Raw genomic sequence first — 20,164 nt, 5'->3', positions numbered from 1 at the left:
ACACTTCACTTCTTTGTCAGGAGGGGGGTAGTTTATAGTGTTGCACACTATGGGGTCTATTATGATGTCGGCCAGATCGCCACCACCCACATGGCGGTGGCAATCCGCCTGACACCATCCCCTGCCCGCCTCCCATTTCCCCCCATCATATTATGATGGCAGGGGGACTGTGGTGGACGGGAAGACCGTCCGCCGCTTTTCTGCCCGGTCGACGAGTCGACCGAACGGAAAAGGGTTGAATATGGTGGCGGTGTCTGCTAGACACTGCCATCCATATTACAATGGCTGCGGGAAGCAGCCTTTCCGCGGCGACAACGAGGCATGAGGTTTTCTCAGTTGGGGGCCTGTTGCGGGCCCCCAGGATGTTGCGGGAGCACATGGGGGGTACCTATGGTACCAAACTGCATTTGCATGGATGATGTGGCAGGCACAGCGCGGTGCCTGCCACGTTGGGCATGCAAATGCACAAGTGCCTGTTTTGCATTGTGGTGGATGCTGCTGGCAGCTCCGCCCGCCGCAACGCAAAACTGTGAAATGCACCTGCCGGTGGGGCGGGCGCATCCTAATTGTGCATGCAGGACCACCGCAACCATTGTGGACTGTCCAATTTCCCGGAGCGAACGTAATAGACCTCAAAGTCTTTGCCAGGCTGATGACCTCACAGGCTTCAACACAAACTTGGCTTGGAATTCACCAACTATGGCCACTCAAGTACGCTCCCAATTCTTTTTTATTTTTGCAATGATTAAGATCTGATTTACATCCATGATAAGCGTGGGAACGCTGATCCCTGGAGTTCCTATTTACTTTGATCTCTACTTTGATGCTATGGCCAAGTGTGCACCTGCTGCTGCACGAGGATACAAAGCCCATCTGCCTCCTATGAAGATTGGAAATCATGACTTTAGTTACTACAGATCACTTAAAACTTTTCAAGTTGTGTTTTTCAGTGATGCCAAGAACAGAGGCCTTCCATGAGACAGGCAGACCCTCTCTCTGGGTACAGGTTCAACTCCTTTCAGGGACTGTCTCAGAAACACCATCTGAGCATGTGCAGAGGGACTGCCTAACAGGCCATCAGGGTAAACCTGACCAGCAAATGCAATGTGAATCTTTGCTATTCAAATAGTGGCGGGACTATTTGCCTTCTCTGCTGTGCTGTTTATACATCCTTCACCTTTGGTGTTTGAGCTTCAGTGGAGCATAGAACCACACAAACATTGTTACCACCACCTCTACCCTGTTCGCTGGTTACCCTCTGGACTGGACTTGGCTGGTGTGGGCCTGGCTATTTGAAAATGATATAGCGCTTACTGCACTCTAAATTGTGTGGGTGCATTATAATCATGGTTCAAATGCACTCACATATATTTGTATAATTTGCAGTGTATTATGCTTATTAAATGCATTTATTCAACATCCTAAGCATAGAAATGCAATGCGCGCCTTTAAATAGAATTTACATGTATTAGAGACACTATCATTCCTGTATGCATAATGTGCAGGATGACATTATATTCATATCAATGTAACTGTGTGTTGTTTAAGTTGCCTGCGTTGTAGGCCCAGAGCTGCAAGTTGTTGACAGTTTAAAAATCCTTGGTTGCCAAATAAATAATTAAATGAATCTCTTGTGTGTGCCAGGACAGTATGCTCTCATCCCACTGCAGGTACAAGAATTCAACCTCGTTATTCTTAGTTTAAGGAGATAACAGGAATGTCTTTGAAGAGTCTGAGAAGCAGGAGGGGGTACCTTCTGTGCCTGGCCTAGCTGAACTTTAAGGCCACTGGAAGACAAGAAGAACTGAATTAAAGAATCAATGGAAAGCTACTAGGGAACCTTGCAAGTGAAACAATTCATCATGTGATACATTGGGGGGGGGGCTGAGTTTTGTCTTTTTGTATGATGCGCAGGGACAGAAGATCAGGAAAATTTTAAGAGCGAGCTCCATAGCCTTAAGCTATTTTGACCCATTCGACGTGAGTACTTCTTAGGAAGTCTACACATGCTGACACCTTTGGGAAAGAAGTTAGGGGATATAGCCAGGAACCTCAATGAGAGTAGTGTAGGGAACGATAACTTATGCTTTCCTTCCTAATGAATAAGGATTTAGACTCAGCCTAAATTCTATGTTGTATTTTAATTCTGGAGTTCGTCACAATATGCCTTTTATGCCGAATTAATTATATTCGTCGGTTTGGCTCTGTGTTGGTTTCTATGTACCTATATTCGCTGATTCTCAGATGTGTTTACATCCAATTATTTCTGGCCTTTTAATGAAATCCATAAACTGGAATTCGGAGTCTGTGGTCCTTTAAGCATGACTAAATTGTAAGTATAATCTTGAAGTGTTTACTCCCCTCAACCACGTTCAGCAGGCAAATAAAAGACCATCAGTGCTAAATTTGGAAGGAAAGGCAAGGACTAAATTTAGCGTAATCACAAATATAAAACTGAGTATGAATGAGCACTGTCCACTTAGGTGTGGTTCTAAAACAGTATGGAATAAGTTTGCTGGTATAATATACAATGTCACTGTTCATTGGCACTGACCTCAAATTTGTCCGGCGATCCGAACTCAAGGATGTGCGTGAAGGTTAGTGGCTCCTTGCCATGGATGTTGTACATCATGTCATGTAAGATGTGAAGGGTCCAGTTTGTGCCTGAAACACAGCAATGCAGCCATTAAGATACAGAAAAGGCCAGGTCAGCCTCATTTCATTAGGTACTGATACTGAAAGGTCAGAGGTCACAATATTGCATCTGTGTCACCTGTGTAAACGCCCACCTGGCTGTTGTCCCTGCAGCGGGAGCAGGTTTGTTTTAAGCTGGGTAGTTTGGAACCCACCCATGAGGGGGCAAGCATTCATTTCAGGGGTCAATGCACACAGGAGAAACCCCAGTGCCCGACCCATGCTTCATATTAGGGAACAATGGAGGATGGGGAGAGGCAGGAAGTGAGGGGAACAAATATTCTATTGCAAGGAATGGCATGGAGAGCGATAAAGTCCTTCAGAAGGAGAGCAAACAATGCAACAGAGAGGGGGCTTATCATTATAGAAGTGACTATTGACCAGGGTGCCGGCCAAAGAGTATATAATCTCTGCTATTTACCCAGCAGCAGGCAAAATAGTACATAATCTCTGCAGTTTAGAAGGTCACAGGCTAATAGGAGAGATGATCAGCTATTTGACTAGTGACTGGGTAAATAATGTGAAGGAGGTCTTTATTTTGTTGCCCAAGAACTACAAATTGGCTTCCGGCTATGGTAGGGTAGTGGCCATCTTTTAATGCAGCTGCGGCGTGTGTAAAGCACTTGAAAGTAAGTGCACATGCAAATGTGCAATAGTATATGCAAATGAATGTGGGTAAATTAAGTTTTGCTGTTTATAAATGAAAATCAATTTTAAATGAAAACATTTGTTATTTGAATATTCAAATAAGAAATATAGGGGCCCATTACGATGTCGGGCGGATTGCCTCCCCCAGGCTGCATGTAGCCACCGCCAGCCTTAGCTGAGGCAATCCGTCCGACATTCATTCCCGAATTCCCCCCGCCATATTAGCATGGCGGGGGGGAACTCGGCGGACGGAAAGAATATCCGTCACTTTTCCGCCCCGGTCGCCTTTCGGCCGGGGCGGAAAAGGAATAATATGGTGGCGGTGTCTATCAGACACCGCCAGCCATATTACAATGGGCATTTTACAATGCTTTTCCGTGGTGGCAATGCCGCCACTGAAAGGCATGCGGTTTTCACTCTGGGGGCCCCCTGTGGGCCCCCAGAGTGAAGGAGGGGTGGGGGCTGCACACGGGGGGTACCTGTGGTATCCCCCCCCCACATTTGCCTGCCGCTTTGTTTATGCAAATGTTGAAATGCATTTCTAGCATTGTGGTGGGCGGTGCTGAGAGCACCGCCCGCCACAATGCTAGAAATGCAGGATGTGCCCGCCACTGTGGAGGGCACATCCTAATGCCCCCCACGGGACCCCCGGCCTTATGGCGTGTGGTCCCAATCCCCGCTAGGATGACGGGCGGACAAAGTCCGCCCGTCATCCTAATGGACCCCTTAGTAATCAAATTTCAATTTTAGGAGCTTTAGTATAAGTCACATATATATTGTGGGCTGCAGTCTAGGAGTATTTTTCTGCCTGCAAAGAATAATGAATGTGGTTTTAAAGCATGTTGCATAAATGCTTTATTCACTCATTCATTGTTTTTTTAATGCTGGTGATCCACCTTTTGATGATTATTTAGGGCTGGGCTCTTTTTCCGCTTATTTTGGAAGGCTGAGTCCTAGTTTTAGGCTTCTTTGTAAGGAGGGTTGTGTCTGGCAACACAGCAGCAGTCGACAAACAGCAGCAAACAGTGAATGCAGACAGACAGGTAGTATCTGGGCTCCAGAGGGAGGGGCACAGAGAGTAGGTGATTGGTGCTTGGGGAGCCAATGATTTGGGACACTGGCAGGGAATACATTGATAGAGACAGTAATGGGACTTCAGTGGAATGGGGAAGTGAAAGCAGGAGACAGGCAAGCGCTGCATCTGGGTAATTCACGGTAGTTCACTCAGCTGCCTCTGAAAAAGCATATTTTTCATACTATTCCCCTAGTAGAGTGGGTTTCAGGTATAAATGCTTATTGGTCCCATTTCATGAGTGGCCCGTCAGCCACATTGAGGCATTGGGCAAGATTTATCAAGGGCTTGCATTGATCTTGCATCACGCAGGGTAATGCAAAGCCAAGCACGCACTAAAGTGATATTTACGCTGCCGCGTAGGGCCAACGTTCGCGGTTCTGCATGGCGTACTGAATCTGGAGTATCGGAGGCAGCTCAAGTCACTGACTTACTTTACTCTGCCCTGGAGAGATGTTCCGTGGGTGGAGCGTGGGTGTTCCGTGGGTGGAGCGTGGGTGGAGCGTGGGTGTGCCATGGGTGGAGCGTGGGTGTTCCATGGGTGGAGCGTGGGTGTTCCCACACATCCACTCATGTTTTTCAGAGCATTCCCAGATTTACTATCTCTAGTAAACCTGGGAATACATCAAAATGGTAAGTCTTTCCTGGTCAGGCGTAACTAGGAGAAATGTCATTTCTCCACTTGTTTTCCTCTTTCTGCGTGTGCTGCAGTACACATAGGAAGAAGACAAAGCATCAGAGGGTTGTTTTTGTGAAGAAAGGTGTCAATTCATGCACAAAAACAATCCTGGCTGCAACGCGGGCATCTCTGCAGCATGGCGCAAGGGTGCCCTGGTTGGCGCTTGACGGCCACAAGTGTGCCAGCGCAGAGGGAGAGCAGGAACGCGCCGTATCTTAGTAGCTATGGTGCATTCCTGCCTTCTCCATTTGACGCAGCCCTGCACGTTATCTTTCTGTCCTTGACAGTGTTGTGTCAACAAAAGAAATCAGAAGCCAAAAACAAAAATAGATATTTGAGTGACAGGCTTGCAGGCTGTACCTGACTATAGACATTGTGGAGGGGGCTGGGGAAGGAAGGAGCAGGAGCAGATGAGTAGGCTGTAGGGTTTTAGGTTTAAACCTATAATAACAGATAAAACCCCACTGAAAGAAAAATAGCCATCACTGGTGAAAACATATAAACACTGAAAAAACACCTGCACGACCACAAACTAAATGCCATTCAAAGAAAGGAAAAAGAAAGTGAAAGAGTCATTTTGTTCTTACTGAAGGGGTTAATAAAATGTAACTTTGTTATACAACCTAGCAGTAAGAAAGACTGGCGAACATTATTCTGCTTGAGTTTTGTTCTTTAGGGATGCCACTAAAATATTGTTTCTTCTTCCTTTTACTTTTTTCAGTTTTATGGCATTTGGTCTAAAGATGCAGGGTTTACTTTCACGTTTTAGGTTAAGGTTTAATTATTTTATAAACTGTACAGAATAAGGACATATCAAACTCACATTTGATATTTTGGCTGCATTTGATTCTTTCACTGATAGGTAAAATGGCTAGTTTCATAAAAGTCTTTCCTAATATGTGTCATCACATTTACCCACTGAAAATGGGTAAAAACCCTTAATACATCAGACCATAGTTTCTAGTGGGTCAGTATTGATAGTAGGTGAATTGCCAACACCTCAGGCTTTAAACATTAAATGCAAGGTATAGTGACAAGTATATATATCCCCAAGCATCTGGGATAGTGGTGAAAACGTGACACCAGACTTTTGGAAAACATGGAACGCAGTGTCACTTATTATGCTCTGCAAAAAAGGTTCTTTCCAAGTTCAACAAAGATTGGATTGATATTGTTTGTATTTGTAGTGATTCAGCTACGTATATAAAAAATGTGTGTGATGAGCTGTCAAAATTGATACCCGAGCTGAAGTGATTCCCGGTAGGAGATCCTTGCCACTTATTAGATGGTATGCTGAAAGCATCTTTAAAATCTTCAGAGTTAATGAGGGATGCTATCGACTTTTTAGTCCATTCTGGTGCACTGTTTTTTTATGCCCAGGAACTAAAATGCAAATATTTATCATTTTGTGCTTTATGTGGCATCAAAGAAAGAGTCATCCCAACTGTGCCCCTTAGCTGACGGTTCTCAGCCCAAAGGGCTTTGAATGTTGAGAGTGTCTTTTCACAGAAGTTTACATGGGAAGGAAAGCGCGAGCGCACATGACCAAAGACTCACAGAAGAAGTATTGTATGGTGTACTACAATAAGATTAATTTGCAAAAATCTCCTTGGACCTCATATACACTATACGTACACTGTCTATATACCATGTTCTTTCAGTGCAGAAAGCAAGCAATGATAAAAGAAAAATGTTCATTAAGCCATGGAAAAACACTTTTTCTGTTGTTTTTAGTGGCGTGAAAATGTGTAACCACTGATAACAACTGTCTTTTAAGATAATGAAAACATTGAAAAAAAAACCACCAGAATTTACCAAAAATAGAAACTGAAAACAGGACAGCCTAAGTATGAGGAAGATGATGGCCAGCAGGAGAAAAATCAGGAGGTGGACCACAGTAGCTCTAGGACTACCAGGTCCACAAGGACCAGGACAAGAATTACCGGCCAGAAGCGAATGGACCAGGAACCGAAAGAGGCTAACAGGACCAGAAGACCGGAGATCAGAATGACCTGAAGGGAATCACGAAGTCTCCGTGGGCAATAGACCGTAGGGGATGAGAAGGAATGTAAGGATGGATGAGCGCTTGCAGATATGCTGGAGCCACACCTTGTTTGATTTTAAAGATGTAACACAGGGTTTTAAATTTAAATCTTTGATCAATTCTAAGCCAGTGAAAGCCACATAAAAATGACGAGATGGAAGCCTGTCTAGGAACTTGACAGGGAAGGCGTACTGCAGAGTTCTGAACTACCTGTAGCTTTCTCAATACCGTTTGGCAGCTACCAAGATAGAGAACATTGCCGTAATCGAGGTGAGAGGTGATGAGTGACTGGACTACCGTGCGTTGGGTTGAGGCAGGAAGCATCCAAATGATCTTACGAAGCCACCTCTAGATCGTGAAACAGATGGCAGCAACACTCGCCACCTGTTGTCCCATAGAGAGACTATCATCAATAATGATGCCCAGATTACGGACATGGGTGACAGGTAGGGGAAAGGAGCCCATTTCCTGAGGCCAGTGGTGAGGGCCCCATAGGTCCTTGTGCTTGCCCAGGATAAGGGCCTCAGTCTTATCCTCATTTAACTTCAAAAAGTTAAGGCACAGCCACTCTGTCACTTGCCGTAGGCGGCACTGAAGGGCAGATGTCGTGGCGTCTTTAGTGGTGGAAAGCGAAAAGACAATCTGCGTATCATTCTCATACGAATATAGGGAAAGACCCGCCTCTTCCACAGTCTCTGCCAGAGGTCTGACATAGATGTTGAAGAGCAGGAGGCTTAAAATATATCCCTGTGGGACTCCATATGCTGATACGCATATCTTAGATGATGCCTTAGCAGAGAAGACTTGGAAAGTGCGACCATCATGGAATGAAGCAAAACGAGATAGAGCAGTGCCGTCCAGCCCAAGAGACCAAAGGGCGTTTAGCAAGGTGTTATGCGACACAGTGTCAAATGCGGCACTCAAATCTAATAGAATGAGTGCCGCAGTTTCCCCTTGATCTAAATGCTGGAGGAGTTTCTCAGTAACCCCAAGCAGAGCGGTTTCATTTGAAAAGTTGGCTCTGAACCCGGATTGTGAATAATGAAGAAAGCCAACTTTGCCTATGTGTTGTGTCAATTGGGTGTTGATATGTTTCTCCAAAATTTTGGAGAAAGCCGGAAGCAGAGATACAGGTCTAAAGTTAGATAGTACAGAAGGATCTGCTCCCGCATTTTTCAACAACGGAATGACCATGGCTTGCTTCCACTCGGGGGGTACCAAGGCCTCCCGCATAGAGGCGTTGAGAAGATCGATAAGGACGCCTTTAGATGTGGCAGAGAGCTGATGAAGGATGTTAATAGGCAAAGGATCAAGAGGAGACCCAGATTTAATCCTGTTTAAACATTTTTGGAAAGACGTCTCATCAAATGGGTGCCAAGAAAAAATCTTGGCTAACTGGTCACATTTACTGAAATATGTAAGGTCAGAGTACAAAGGTACCTACAGTCAAAAGGGACTTCAAAGGGCAGTACTTTCGCCCTGAGCGTAGCTGGGCTGTACACCTATGATTTTGAGTGTAAACACATACTTTTGGAAGAGGTACATAGATGACGTGTTTTTTATTTGGCAAGGATCAGCGACCACCCTACTGTTCTTCAACTGGATAAATACCTGCGATCAGAATCTAAGGTTTATGCATCCCTACCACAGAGAAGAAATTATTTACCTGGATGTGGTTATAGGAAAGCAGGAGACAAACTACTCACCAAAACGTATTATAAACATACAGCTAAGAACAACTTGCTGCATTTCTCTAGCTTCCATCCAAGTCCATTAAGAGAGAATCTCCCATCCGGCCAATACCTCCGCCTAAGGCATAACTGCAGCCAAGTGGAGGGCTTTCGCTATCAAGCAAAAAAACTGACTATGAAACTTCGCAATCATGGCTACCCTGAGAAAACTTTGACCAAGAGCTCAAAGAGGGCGAGGAACCTGCAGAGGGAAGCCCTTTGGGAAGACAATCCAAGACACACTGAAGAAATACCACTCACGTGTGTCACAACGTACAGCATGCTCCGAATGCTATCAACAAATCTATAAGGAAGCATTGGTGGATCCTTGAGAGCAACTACATCAAGTGGGAGAAGCCACTATTTTCGTACCGGAAAGCTAAAAGTATTAAGGACACACTGGTACACACCCGTCCTAGAAGATCTGGACCTTAGGAGGACAACACTCTTCTCAGGGCCTGGAGCTCCCCAAAGTCACAGGCCACTACCTATGTGGTTCATGTAGTGTGTGTCGTCTGACTACTGCCACTAAGACTCCAGACCTGAAGCCTGGCAAAACATGGACAAACGCTCACACAAACTGCAACTCCACCAACGTGGTGTACTTGATCACATGCCCCTGCGGTTCCAGATATGTAAGGATGATGACAGAGAAAATTAAGCAGTGGGTGTGCGAACATCGCAGCAATATCCGTTAACGTAAGAACACCACTGAACTTATGGAGCATTTTTTATAGTTCAATCACACGCCCAAGGACATTTGTTGGACCGTGATCAAACAATTGAAGCAAGGGGACAATTCGCCAGAGAGGTTGTTTGAGAAGGAGCAACGCTGGATCTACAGACTTTGTACCAATCTACGTGGGTTGAATGACACTATACCCTGGGGCACAGTCATGAGCCGCTAATCATCCAGTGTAATGCAGGGGTTCTGGAATCCACTCTCCTTGCATCCACACTTCTAGACACTCTATCCCCATCTTAGACCAGTAGTTTAACTTACATGGGACCCCGGCTTTAACTTCACTCTACTGTATTTCAGTTAAATTTAGCTAGTTCCACTGTTCTGTCTCTCTATTTTAACCTTGCCGGCATGATCAGCCCTCAATAAACACACCCGGATAGTACTTTGAGAGATTATTTATTTATTTTATTTTATAAAGAAAAAGAAGACTCATACACCAGGGTCCACAACAAGTGCTTTATTCTTTAAGCTTCCCCCTGGGTTCTGTGCCTGCGTTCTGCTTTATTACTATGATCCTGCTAACCTGTATTTGTGGCATTTTTGTGATGAAGTTTTATTTGCATTAACATGCGGGATCAGTGAGACTGACGATTCACATAAATTGTCTCCTCATGAAGTTAGCGCACCAAATACACGCGTGCGCAGAGAACATTCCTACTCAAGCACTGTGGTTAGTGGCCTAGTCTTGGTCCGATTCCGCATTATGTGACTGTAAGTGTCACACGCGCCCGTTCGGTCTTCTGGTATATTTACCATACTCCACAGATCCCAAATTAACATTCGGGTCCATGGAGTGCAACCAGTAGTTGCCGAACGGGCGCGGTCCTTCAGTGAAGTAAGTAATCATGTTCCCCTTTGGTGGTGTTCGGATTCGGCCGAGTGAGTGCGTTCCATGCTCATCTATTTTTCCGTTACTTTTAGGGCTTGAACTGATGTCAAGCGCCCCCCACTGGGACTCATGTTGAGAAGTCCACTACTAGTCCATGTAAGCCTTCGCCTTTTCCATGCCTTTTTTACTTTGTCATGAATACATTTGCCTGGATTTCTGTGAACGTGAATTTTGACTCTCTCACGTTTTAACAGTAGAGTCATGTTCCTTGTTTTGAAGTACGAATTCCAATCAATTTGGTGTTTGGCAACATTTAACGCGCCATTTTTCTACACCTACCATACGGTGAAGGAGCATATATAGCATACACCATTTTAGTGTTTGGTGTGCACGAATAATTAACGCGCCATTGTTTTACACTAACCATACGGTGAAGGAGCACATTTAGCATTCACCTGGTTGGCTTAGTGTGTGAATGATCAGTCACGGCTGAGACATTGGGCACATATGAGGAGAGCACAACATAAAAGCATAAAGCAAAAAACGAAGAAGTTGCCTATGCGTATGAGCAACGAGAAAATCTTTGGAAATATTATTGTTTTCGTGTTTATGTTTGATTGTTCTTACAGATCCTTAACGGCTTTCGGAAATCCTGAAACGTTGAACCGGATAAACTGTGAGTTTGTTCGATACACCCCCACAGGTTAGGGTGCGCCTTAGCGTGTGCATACTGCCGTGGAGGTTTGGTCCTGATGAAAGCTTTGCAAAGAGCACATACAAGCAGAAACATGTTGACCACTTTTAAACACACTTGACAAATTGGATGCATCCGGTCAATTTAGCCAGGTAGTCTTCATCCTACTCACCTGTTTCACTGTTGCCTGGTTTTCCACCATTAAAGTTTTTGGGGAATAAACCGGGGCATCTTTTAAATCTCACACCTTTTTCACTATCACGTACACGTTGTAGCACACCAGAGACGCACTCGGCCTCTCTGGTGGGGACCCAAAGATGAAGCATGTCACCAACTAGGTTGGAGAGTGAGGGTTCTCCTTAAACCAAAAGTTTTTTTCTGTTTGTTGCCTTTTTCCCTCTCTTTCTTCCATTAATTTGGTCTCACTCTTCAATTGTTTTTTGCCAGATTCAGGCAACCAGTGGAAGGGTGACCAGGACTAGTTGGAATAGGGCCAGGATGATGGTCAGGAGGATCAAAGCAAACAAAAGGAGATGATGGACGGAGCACTGAAACTTTTCAGACACTCACCCCGAGTCACAGATCTGGGTTGAATCCATCATCATTCTTTAGCTCACTTCTCCACCTCAGTTCAGACCCGGCCATAAGCAAATCAGTCTTGACCCTGTGCCTCATGCCCAAACTGCCAAGCAAGGTCTTATTTTAGGGACAGCCATTGCTTGGGAAACCTTGGAGCAGCCCATCTAGGGTGATGGCTTGGATTAACCAGCTCAATGTCAACACATGATATATCATGCAATCCAGCTGATTTTGGAAGTCAGATAAATAAATAAAGCTTGTATCAAATGACATCACCAATGTAACAGGCAGGCGAGCCAGCACCTTTGCTGCCTGCTGTGGTAAATATGTCCAGAGGGAAAGAGTTCCTCAAATTGTTGCATATGAATGGTCTGTGTCGCAGTTGATGATACTTGCGGAAACCCAAATCCCGGCTCCTGGGTTCAGATCCAGTGGCTAATCACTCTGGATCACGCTTGTACTGCCGTACACAGTGGGGAAACAGATGTCCGGTAAGGCTCTGACCGTGCCTTTTATTGGCCCGTCTAAGACCAGTTACTGCGGAGATAGGGGCTCTGAACAGTGGGAATTGTAGCTCCCACGGTTAGACATGGGTAAGCAAAACAGTCTGGGCAAACCTCTGAAAGTGTTTGCAACGTAGATCACGCAACACACATCATGTAAAATATGACAGGGTTATAAAATACATCAAGAGTGTATTCCTTTAATATGTTGAAACTTTGATGTTAATACTGCACATTACGGCACGGCACTGAGAGGTACTTGTTCAAAGTGCTAGTTTTCAAATGTTTTTAAAAAAGTGCGAAGAGCCCTTGCAGTCGGAGGATCAGGAAAGGAGGAGCGAATGTGGCGTTAGGCCAGAGCTGTAGACTACGGAGCTGGGAAACTGAGTTTGAATCTCGGCAAAACATCCTGTTATCTGGGGCAAATCACTTTTACTCTAAGAGGCGCATTTGGATCACGGGCGGATCACCACCGCCCGCATGGTGGTGGCAAACCGCCCGTGACCCGACCCCGCCTGCCACCCATTTCCCCAGCCATATTACTATGGCGGGGGGACCGCAGTGGACAGAAAGACCGACCGCCGCTTTTCCGCCCGGTCAACGAGTTGACCGGGTGGAAAAGGGTTTAATATGGTGGCGTTGTCTGTTAGACACCGCCAGCCATATTACCAAGGGTGCGGTAACATGCCTTTCCGTGGAAGCATTGCCGCCATGGAAATGCATGAGGGATTGACTGCGGGGGCCCATAGCGGGCCCCCATGGACTCTGGGGGGTGCACATGGGGGGTACCTATGGTACCCCCCTGCAGTTCCATGCACATCATGGCAGGCACCGCGTGGTGCCTGCCATGTTCTGCATGGAAGTGCACGACATGCCTTCCTGGCATTGTGGCGGGCGGTGCTGAGTGCACCGCCCACCACAATGATAGGAATGCAGGATGCGCGCGCCACTATGGCGGGTGCATCCTAATTGCCCCGACGGGACTCCCGCCCTTATGGTGGGTGGTCCCATTTCTCAATAGGATGGCGGATCCTCCCGCCATCCTAATAACCCCCTAAGTTTGTACAAAAACGAATGTGTCCTTGTGTAAAGTAACTGTGCTCATGTAAAGTGTTCTAATAATACATTCGGGTGGTGTTTGTACTCCACAAACATGCATAAAAAAAACAGGAGACAGTGTGAGTGATGAGGTTTATAAAATACTCGAAGAGTGTATTTCTTTAAAAAGTGGAAACTTCGATATAAATAAGACATGTTATGGCATTTGTTCAAAGTGATTTTTTCTTTAAAAAAGTGCGAAGAGCCCTTGCAGTCGAAGGTTCAGGACAGGAGGAGTGGGCGTTAAGGCCAGAGGTGCCGACTATGGAGCTGGGAAACCTGGTTCGGGTTTTGTACAACATCCTGTCATCTTGGGCTAATCGATTAATCTCCCTATCCCTTCAAAACCGAACGTGTGCTTATGTACAGTAACTTCTGCTCACGTAAGGAGCTCTTTCGGTATCGGCACAGCATCATGTGTTCTTAGTCAAATCACTTAATTGCCCTGTTCCTTCAAAAACAAATGCATCCTTGCGTAAAGCGTTCAGCCCTCAAGTAACATGCTTTAATAATACATTTGGGTGGTGTTAGTGCTCTTTAAAACTGCATTAAAAAAACAGAGAGACAGAGGATGGAGTGAGTGAACTGAAAACACGAGCATTGTGTGGAATGCTTCAAGACAAAGAAAAAAGTTCTTCCCAAAATGCGGTCAGTGGATGTTTTCAAGAACTTAGTCCCTACTCTCAGGGGAGGGTCAAACACAGGAGAGGTATGACACATTCATGCCATATACAAATGGGGACGGGACGTGGCTTCAGCGCCAACGAAGATGACTGCCCTTGCTTGGAGCTCCGTGGTGGAGTGAGAGGACGGGTTGTCTCCTGGCAGTATTTCCCGTTGCCTGGACCCCACAACCTCACACGAACGACTATGAAGTCCAGCAGTATGGTTTGAGCCATCTGCCAGGGTCCTGGGTGAGCACTACCTGCCATTTTTCTTTCCTGTTCGGCCGCACATAGTTACTTGCAGCCGCCATTTTGTTTTTTAGTTTTTGCCACCCAGATTATCTCCTCATGACGCTCAAGTGCCTCCAGTGTTTCTTTCAATATTATATGCCCCAAATGCTTTCAGGTGAATATTGACATCAAACACCATTTTTCCAGTATGTAATTTTTATTTCTTTTGCTCCTCATATGTTGCATAAAGTGCACGTTATCTTTTGGAAGGTTCCTGTCACAGAGGTATTTTCTTGAACTCCTGACTTCTCTAGGCAGTATCGACTACTACATTTAATTTATTTTGCATAAGGAACTCCTGTTTGGTTTATATTTTGTGGCAAAAGCGTGCTCTATCCGTGGTAGTGTTAATTACTCCAATAGAGGATTATTACCCTTTCAGCAATTTACAGGAGACTATGGAAGATTTATATTCTGGTCATTCTGCCACTGGCGGTGCGACACCCACTATGCCTCACAATGCTTCTAAACAGTCATCTAAAATACCTTCTGCCTCATCATCTGTATGAGGTAAATGTGTGAAGAAGGACCCACCTTCTCCTTCCAACTCTTGGACATCAACATCTATGGAATTGCTTCTTGAGGAAATACATGCTCTCAAACCTTACATGGAGGAAACAAATACTCATCTCCAAAGTCTTGAGAACAAATGGTCACAGATGGAAAAAAAGTTTACTCACTTGGAACAGCAAGTTGAGTCTATTCAAGCTGTTACCAACCAACTTCCTTCCTCGCATTTGGAGATTTCACACCTTAAACAGCAAGTGGAAAATTTGGAAAACCGTAATAGGCGTAATAACGTGCGCAATTATGGCCTTGCAGAGGGTCTTGAAGGTGTGGATTCTCTTTCCTTTTTTCAGTCCTTTCTTCTGAATCTTCTGGGACTTCCTGAGTCTCCAAAATTGAATATTCAAAGAGCTCATTGCTTGGGACAAAACCTAAGATGATCATCTTCTTTAACCAAACCAAGAGTCAATATTTTATATTTTTGGGAGTACACTGATTTGCTTAAGGTCCAACAAGCTGCCAGAGATAAAGTAAACATTTCCTGGCAAGGATCCAATCTTTTCTTCGCTCAGGACTATGCCAAAGCGGCAGCAGACCAGCAGAAAAAAAATTGGACATGAGACCTGCTCTTCACAGTTTGAATGCTAGATATAGTTGATTCCATTCTTGTCTTATGAAAGTGACCTATAACAATAAAACCACTGCCTATGAAGATCCGGCTCGCCTACAACATTTCTTGGATACCGGCAAAGAAGAAAACATGGAGATTCCTCGTTCATCAATGATTTGATTGTTTTCCTGTTGTTTGTTATGAGTCTATATTTCATTCATATTGATATTTTTTATTGTCGTTTGTTGTACTTCTTATAACCAATTTATTTTCTACTGTCAGGTGCGGTTTATCGTGGTCTTCTACTATGCGGTCCCATTTTCCCGCCTGGATTTTATCTCCCTTTCCTGTCTTCTTCCTGGAGTTTCCCGCTTGACCGTGTCGTCTTCCTTATGTGGCTCCACCACCCCCATATTCATTATATTTTTGTTCTATGTCTTTTTGTTTTTCTATCATTTTCTCTTTGTACTGTCCTTTTCCAGCATATCTCTTCTATCCTATTTTCCTTACTTGTTTTGTTTTTTATCTTTTCACACATACTCGAATTTTTTCTTCACATCCCTTTTTTCCTTTCTAATTCTCTTACTGGCCTTCTTCTTTCCTCTCCATTATTGCAAATTTTTTGATTTGCTGTAATAATCTTTCCTACTTCATATCTTTCTTATCTATGCATACTGATATTCTTCTGGTTTCTTCTTATTGGGAAAACTTACTCATGTTGCATTATTGTAGTTTGCTACTTGCAGTTTTTTTTATATCAAGCTTTCTTGAATGTTTTGCATATTTAGATGTTGTTAAAAGTTATATCCTATAATGTTAAAGGTCTGGGATCTCCCTTAAAATGTCAATGGGTTTTATCGCATATTGCTGGGTTAAAAGGTAATATAGTTTATTTGCATGAAATTCATATAGCAAGTAAATAGATAGCCAAACTTCAACGCCAATGGGTGGGACACATTTATGCATCTCCGGGTTCAGGGAAACGAAATGGAGTAGCTATCCTTTGCCATAAACATTTAGATATTCAACTTATACATCAGGATGAAGATTCTGAAGGTAGGTGGGTTTCAGTTTCGTTACTAGTTAATACAATTCCTTTGACCATTTTTAATTTATATGCACCCACTTATCCTGATAAGCTCTTTTGCCCCACGATTTTATCTAAATTGGTGACATAATGATGATTATTTAATACTTGGTGGAGATTGTTGATCCTTTTATAGACACTCTAACTCTCAATTTACCCCCTCCTTCATACATACTCAATTCACATCAACTACAACTCAAAGATCCCTTGTTTATGCTTGGAGATTATGTCACCCCACTCTCCAAGAATATACTTATTTCTCACCAGTTCATTCCTCGCAATCTCGTATAGACTATTTATTTATTTCTAAGGCCCTTACCCAACATATTTTCCATTCTGACATAGGATCTATATTAATTTCTGATCATGCCCCTGTCTCCTTAGATTTAGACCTACTTCCTCCCGTTGAAGGAACAAGGAGATAGAGATTTAATAATGCCCTTCTATTAGATCCTAATTACACCCAATTTTCAGAAATTTGCAAACACTTTCTTTATAGAAAATTAATCTTCCCATTCCTCTCCTCAACTAATTTGGGACACTTTTAAAACTGTTTCTATGGACTTCATTATTTTGTTTCTAGCTCAGAAATGGAGAGCATCCTCTCAAAACATACAATTGCTTTATTCACGTATTAAGCAATTGGAGCATTCCTATTATTCTACAAAGGCCCAATCTGATTTGAATGTACTTATCAAAGCCAAATTTACTTTTAAAAAACTTTCAACTGAATCAACTAACTTATATTTACTTAGATCTAGTGCTAAATATTATAGTGCAGAAAATAAAGCTGGCAATCTTCGTGTACATTATCTCAAGATTAAAAAAGAATGCACTAAAATTGAATCCATTTTAACTTTAGCTAATACTACAGTTCATAAGAATGAGGATATTCTTTTGGAATTTACAAACTTTTATCAAAACCTCTATGCTCCTGAATCTCCTTCTCAACAGACTGATATTGTGCAATATGTTTCCTCTATTCCTCCACCTTCTTCTCTTAATGTAGATGTTCTTCCTTAAAAGATGATATTCAAATTAATGACATTCTTACTGCTATTCAATCTATTAAAAAAGGGAAAGCCCATGGACCTGATGGTTTTACCATTGAATTCTACACACATATTTCTCAGCTCCTACTTCCCAAATTAAATCAATTATTTGTATATTTGATCGGAAGGTTCTTTTCAGGAAGCTTTGATTTGTCTTCTCCCTAAAGAAAACAAAGACCACACATTGTGTAAAAACTGCAGACCCATTTCTTTAATTAATCTTGATTATAAAATATTTGTGAAAATCTTTGCCCTTCGTTTGGGTTGTTTATTGGCCCAATTGATAGGGAAAGAACAATGTGGTTTCATTAAGGATTGACACTTATCTGATAATACTAGACTGTTTTTCAATGTCCTAAGTAAATCTAAATCATATAAAAAATCATTAGCAGCAATTTCACTAGACGCCGAAAAAGCATTCGATAGAGTCAGTTGGCCTTTCATTTTCTCAACACTTGCTTGGTTTGGTTTTGGCCCAAAATCTATCAATTATGTCTCTTTACTTTATTCTTCTCCTAGGTCCTTTATTGTAGCTAACAGTCTTGTGTCCCCTTCTTTTCCTCTTCATCGAGTTCGACAAGGTTGCCCATTATCTCCACTTTTATTTATCCTTGCCCTGGAACCTTTTTTAATAAAAATTCGATCGAACACAAACATTACAGGTTTCTCATGAGAAATCAATCATTTAAAACTCTCAGTATATGCAGATGATATTTTATCAATTATTTCAAATCCGCAAACCTCCTTGTCAGCATTTGTATGAGAGGTGACTGATTTTGCTCTTGTTTCAGGTCATAAACTCAATGCCGACAAATGCAAAATCCTTCCACTAAACAAGCTCTGTTTTCATACCGTTTTTTTATCTTCTTCTTTTCATTGGAATCCAGTTAAAATTAAGTATCTTGGACTATGGTTCATTTCCTCTATTAAAGATACGGTGGCTTCAATTCTAAAAGAATTAAAAACAACATTAACTACTACTTCCACTTCGCATTGGCACCCCATATTTTTATCCTGTTGGGGTAGATTAGATTCTAAAAAAATGATGCTTGTTCCGGTAATATTGTTCTATCTATCCAACATTCCGATCAATAGCCCTAAGTCTTTCTATAAAAATATATATAGTATTCTTTCAAAATGTTTATGGCATAACAAAAAGGATAGGATGTCTCTCTGTAAACTTAACAAACCTAAACACATGGGTGGTGTTAATTTTCCGTAATTTTATTCCTATCACACTTTTTTAGTATGTAATAGTGGAACAGATTCTAACCTTTACCCTTTATGGGTCGATATTGAAAAAGTATTTTTTCATCCTTTTGGCTTCGAAGAATTCATTTCTTTTTCCCATATGCCCTTATCACTATCTCTTCCTATCCTTAAAAATGCTCGTAAAATCTTCCAACCACTCTTCTCATCTGTTCAACATGAACATACTCAATTTTTAAATTCTTCAATTTGGTATAATAAACATATTAAACTTACCAACAGGTTTATTTTCTGGAAAGATTGATTAATTTACGGCCTAAAATGGACTCATCCACATTTTCAAGATGGTATTTGTATACCCTTTTCAGTATTACAGTTCCCTATTTCTCTTCCCTCTTCATATCATTCCAAATATACATCTTTGACTGCAGCTGCTCAAGTCTCTTATAATACTTTAGTCTCTTCTTATACCCTTATCTCCTCACCTTCTATTACAAAATAGTTTTTGTGTAACTCTCGTTCTGCATCTCAAATATAAAAAAAGTTAATGGACATCCCTATTACTCGTGATAAATCTGACGTGGAAAGTAGTTGGGAATCGGATTTGGGAGAATCTTTTCCTATTCCAATATGGAATAAAATCTGGGCTAAAATAAGGAAGTCTTCCAGAGCAACAAACACTACTCACACTCTATAATAGGCTTCTGAGCACTCCCGCTAAATTACATAAGATTGACCCTGACATCCCCTCTACTTGTTGGTTGTGTAATGCCCCATCAGCAGATCTCAAACATATGCTATATGACTGCCCGGCCATTCATACTTTTTGGACCCAAATTTGGCAATAAATTATACTATTTATCACACCCATATCCCTTTCTCTCTTTCACACATTTTTCTAGGTAGCATTTCCGAAGCTTGGTCCTCTCCTGCTGCAAATTTTTGTATTACTGATTTACTCATAGAAGGCGACCAGAGGGTAGAAATATCTGAAATGTTTGGTTTTTGTCTTTAAGGCCTGGTGCCGTGAATATTACAGCGCCTATTAGTGAAGGACATACATTTCTCCTAGGTAATGTAAAGTTCTGTTCTACGGTCTGTTTTATGTTGGGACAAGGAACTTCCAGAAGCTCTGCATGGACAGAACGTAAAACCCAAACTGAAGATAATTTCATCAAAAGAACAGTGAGTCACAAATAATTGAGTCATGCCTTTTATTGCAAGAAGTGTGTCATGCCTTTTATCTGCTGCCTGCAGCTCTCTGCGCTTTAGAGGAAGTTAGAAGGACCAGTGGTACAAAAGCTGTGTTTTTGTGCTTCTCTGAATAATAAAACCATTGTTTATTGGTGAGCAACATTAGAAACTTCAGGGGCGTGGCTTACTCATCCATACTAGATGGCGGTGATCTGCTGAGCTCTGTCTATTCAC

At 42.7% G+C, this 20,164-nt stretch overlaps 1 protein-coding gene across 1 annotated transcript in view; it reads right to left on the bottom strand.

The window, feature by feature from the left end:
- LOC144770902 (sulfotransferase 6B1-like) overlaps positions 1-20,164 on the bottom strand; it is a 288,918-nt gene that overhangs the window by 207,500 nt on the left and 61,254 nt on the right. The window contains exon 2 of the mRNA XM_078655693.1: positions 2,555-2,664. Coding sequence (XP_078511819.1) covers positions 2,555-2,664 — 110 coding nt within the window. The remainder of the gene's footprint in view (positions 1-2,554; positions 2,665-20,164) is intronic.

This window comes from Lissotriton helveticus, chromosome 7 (genome assembly GCF_964261635.1).
Source record: "Lissotriton helveticus chromosome 7, aLisHel1.1, whole genome shotgun sequence".
NCBI classification, from domain to species: Eukaryota; Metazoa; Chordata; class Amphibia; order Caudata; family Salamandridae; genus Lissotriton; species Lissotriton helveticus.
This window is presented reverse-complemented; position numbering and strand designations above follow the sequence as displayed.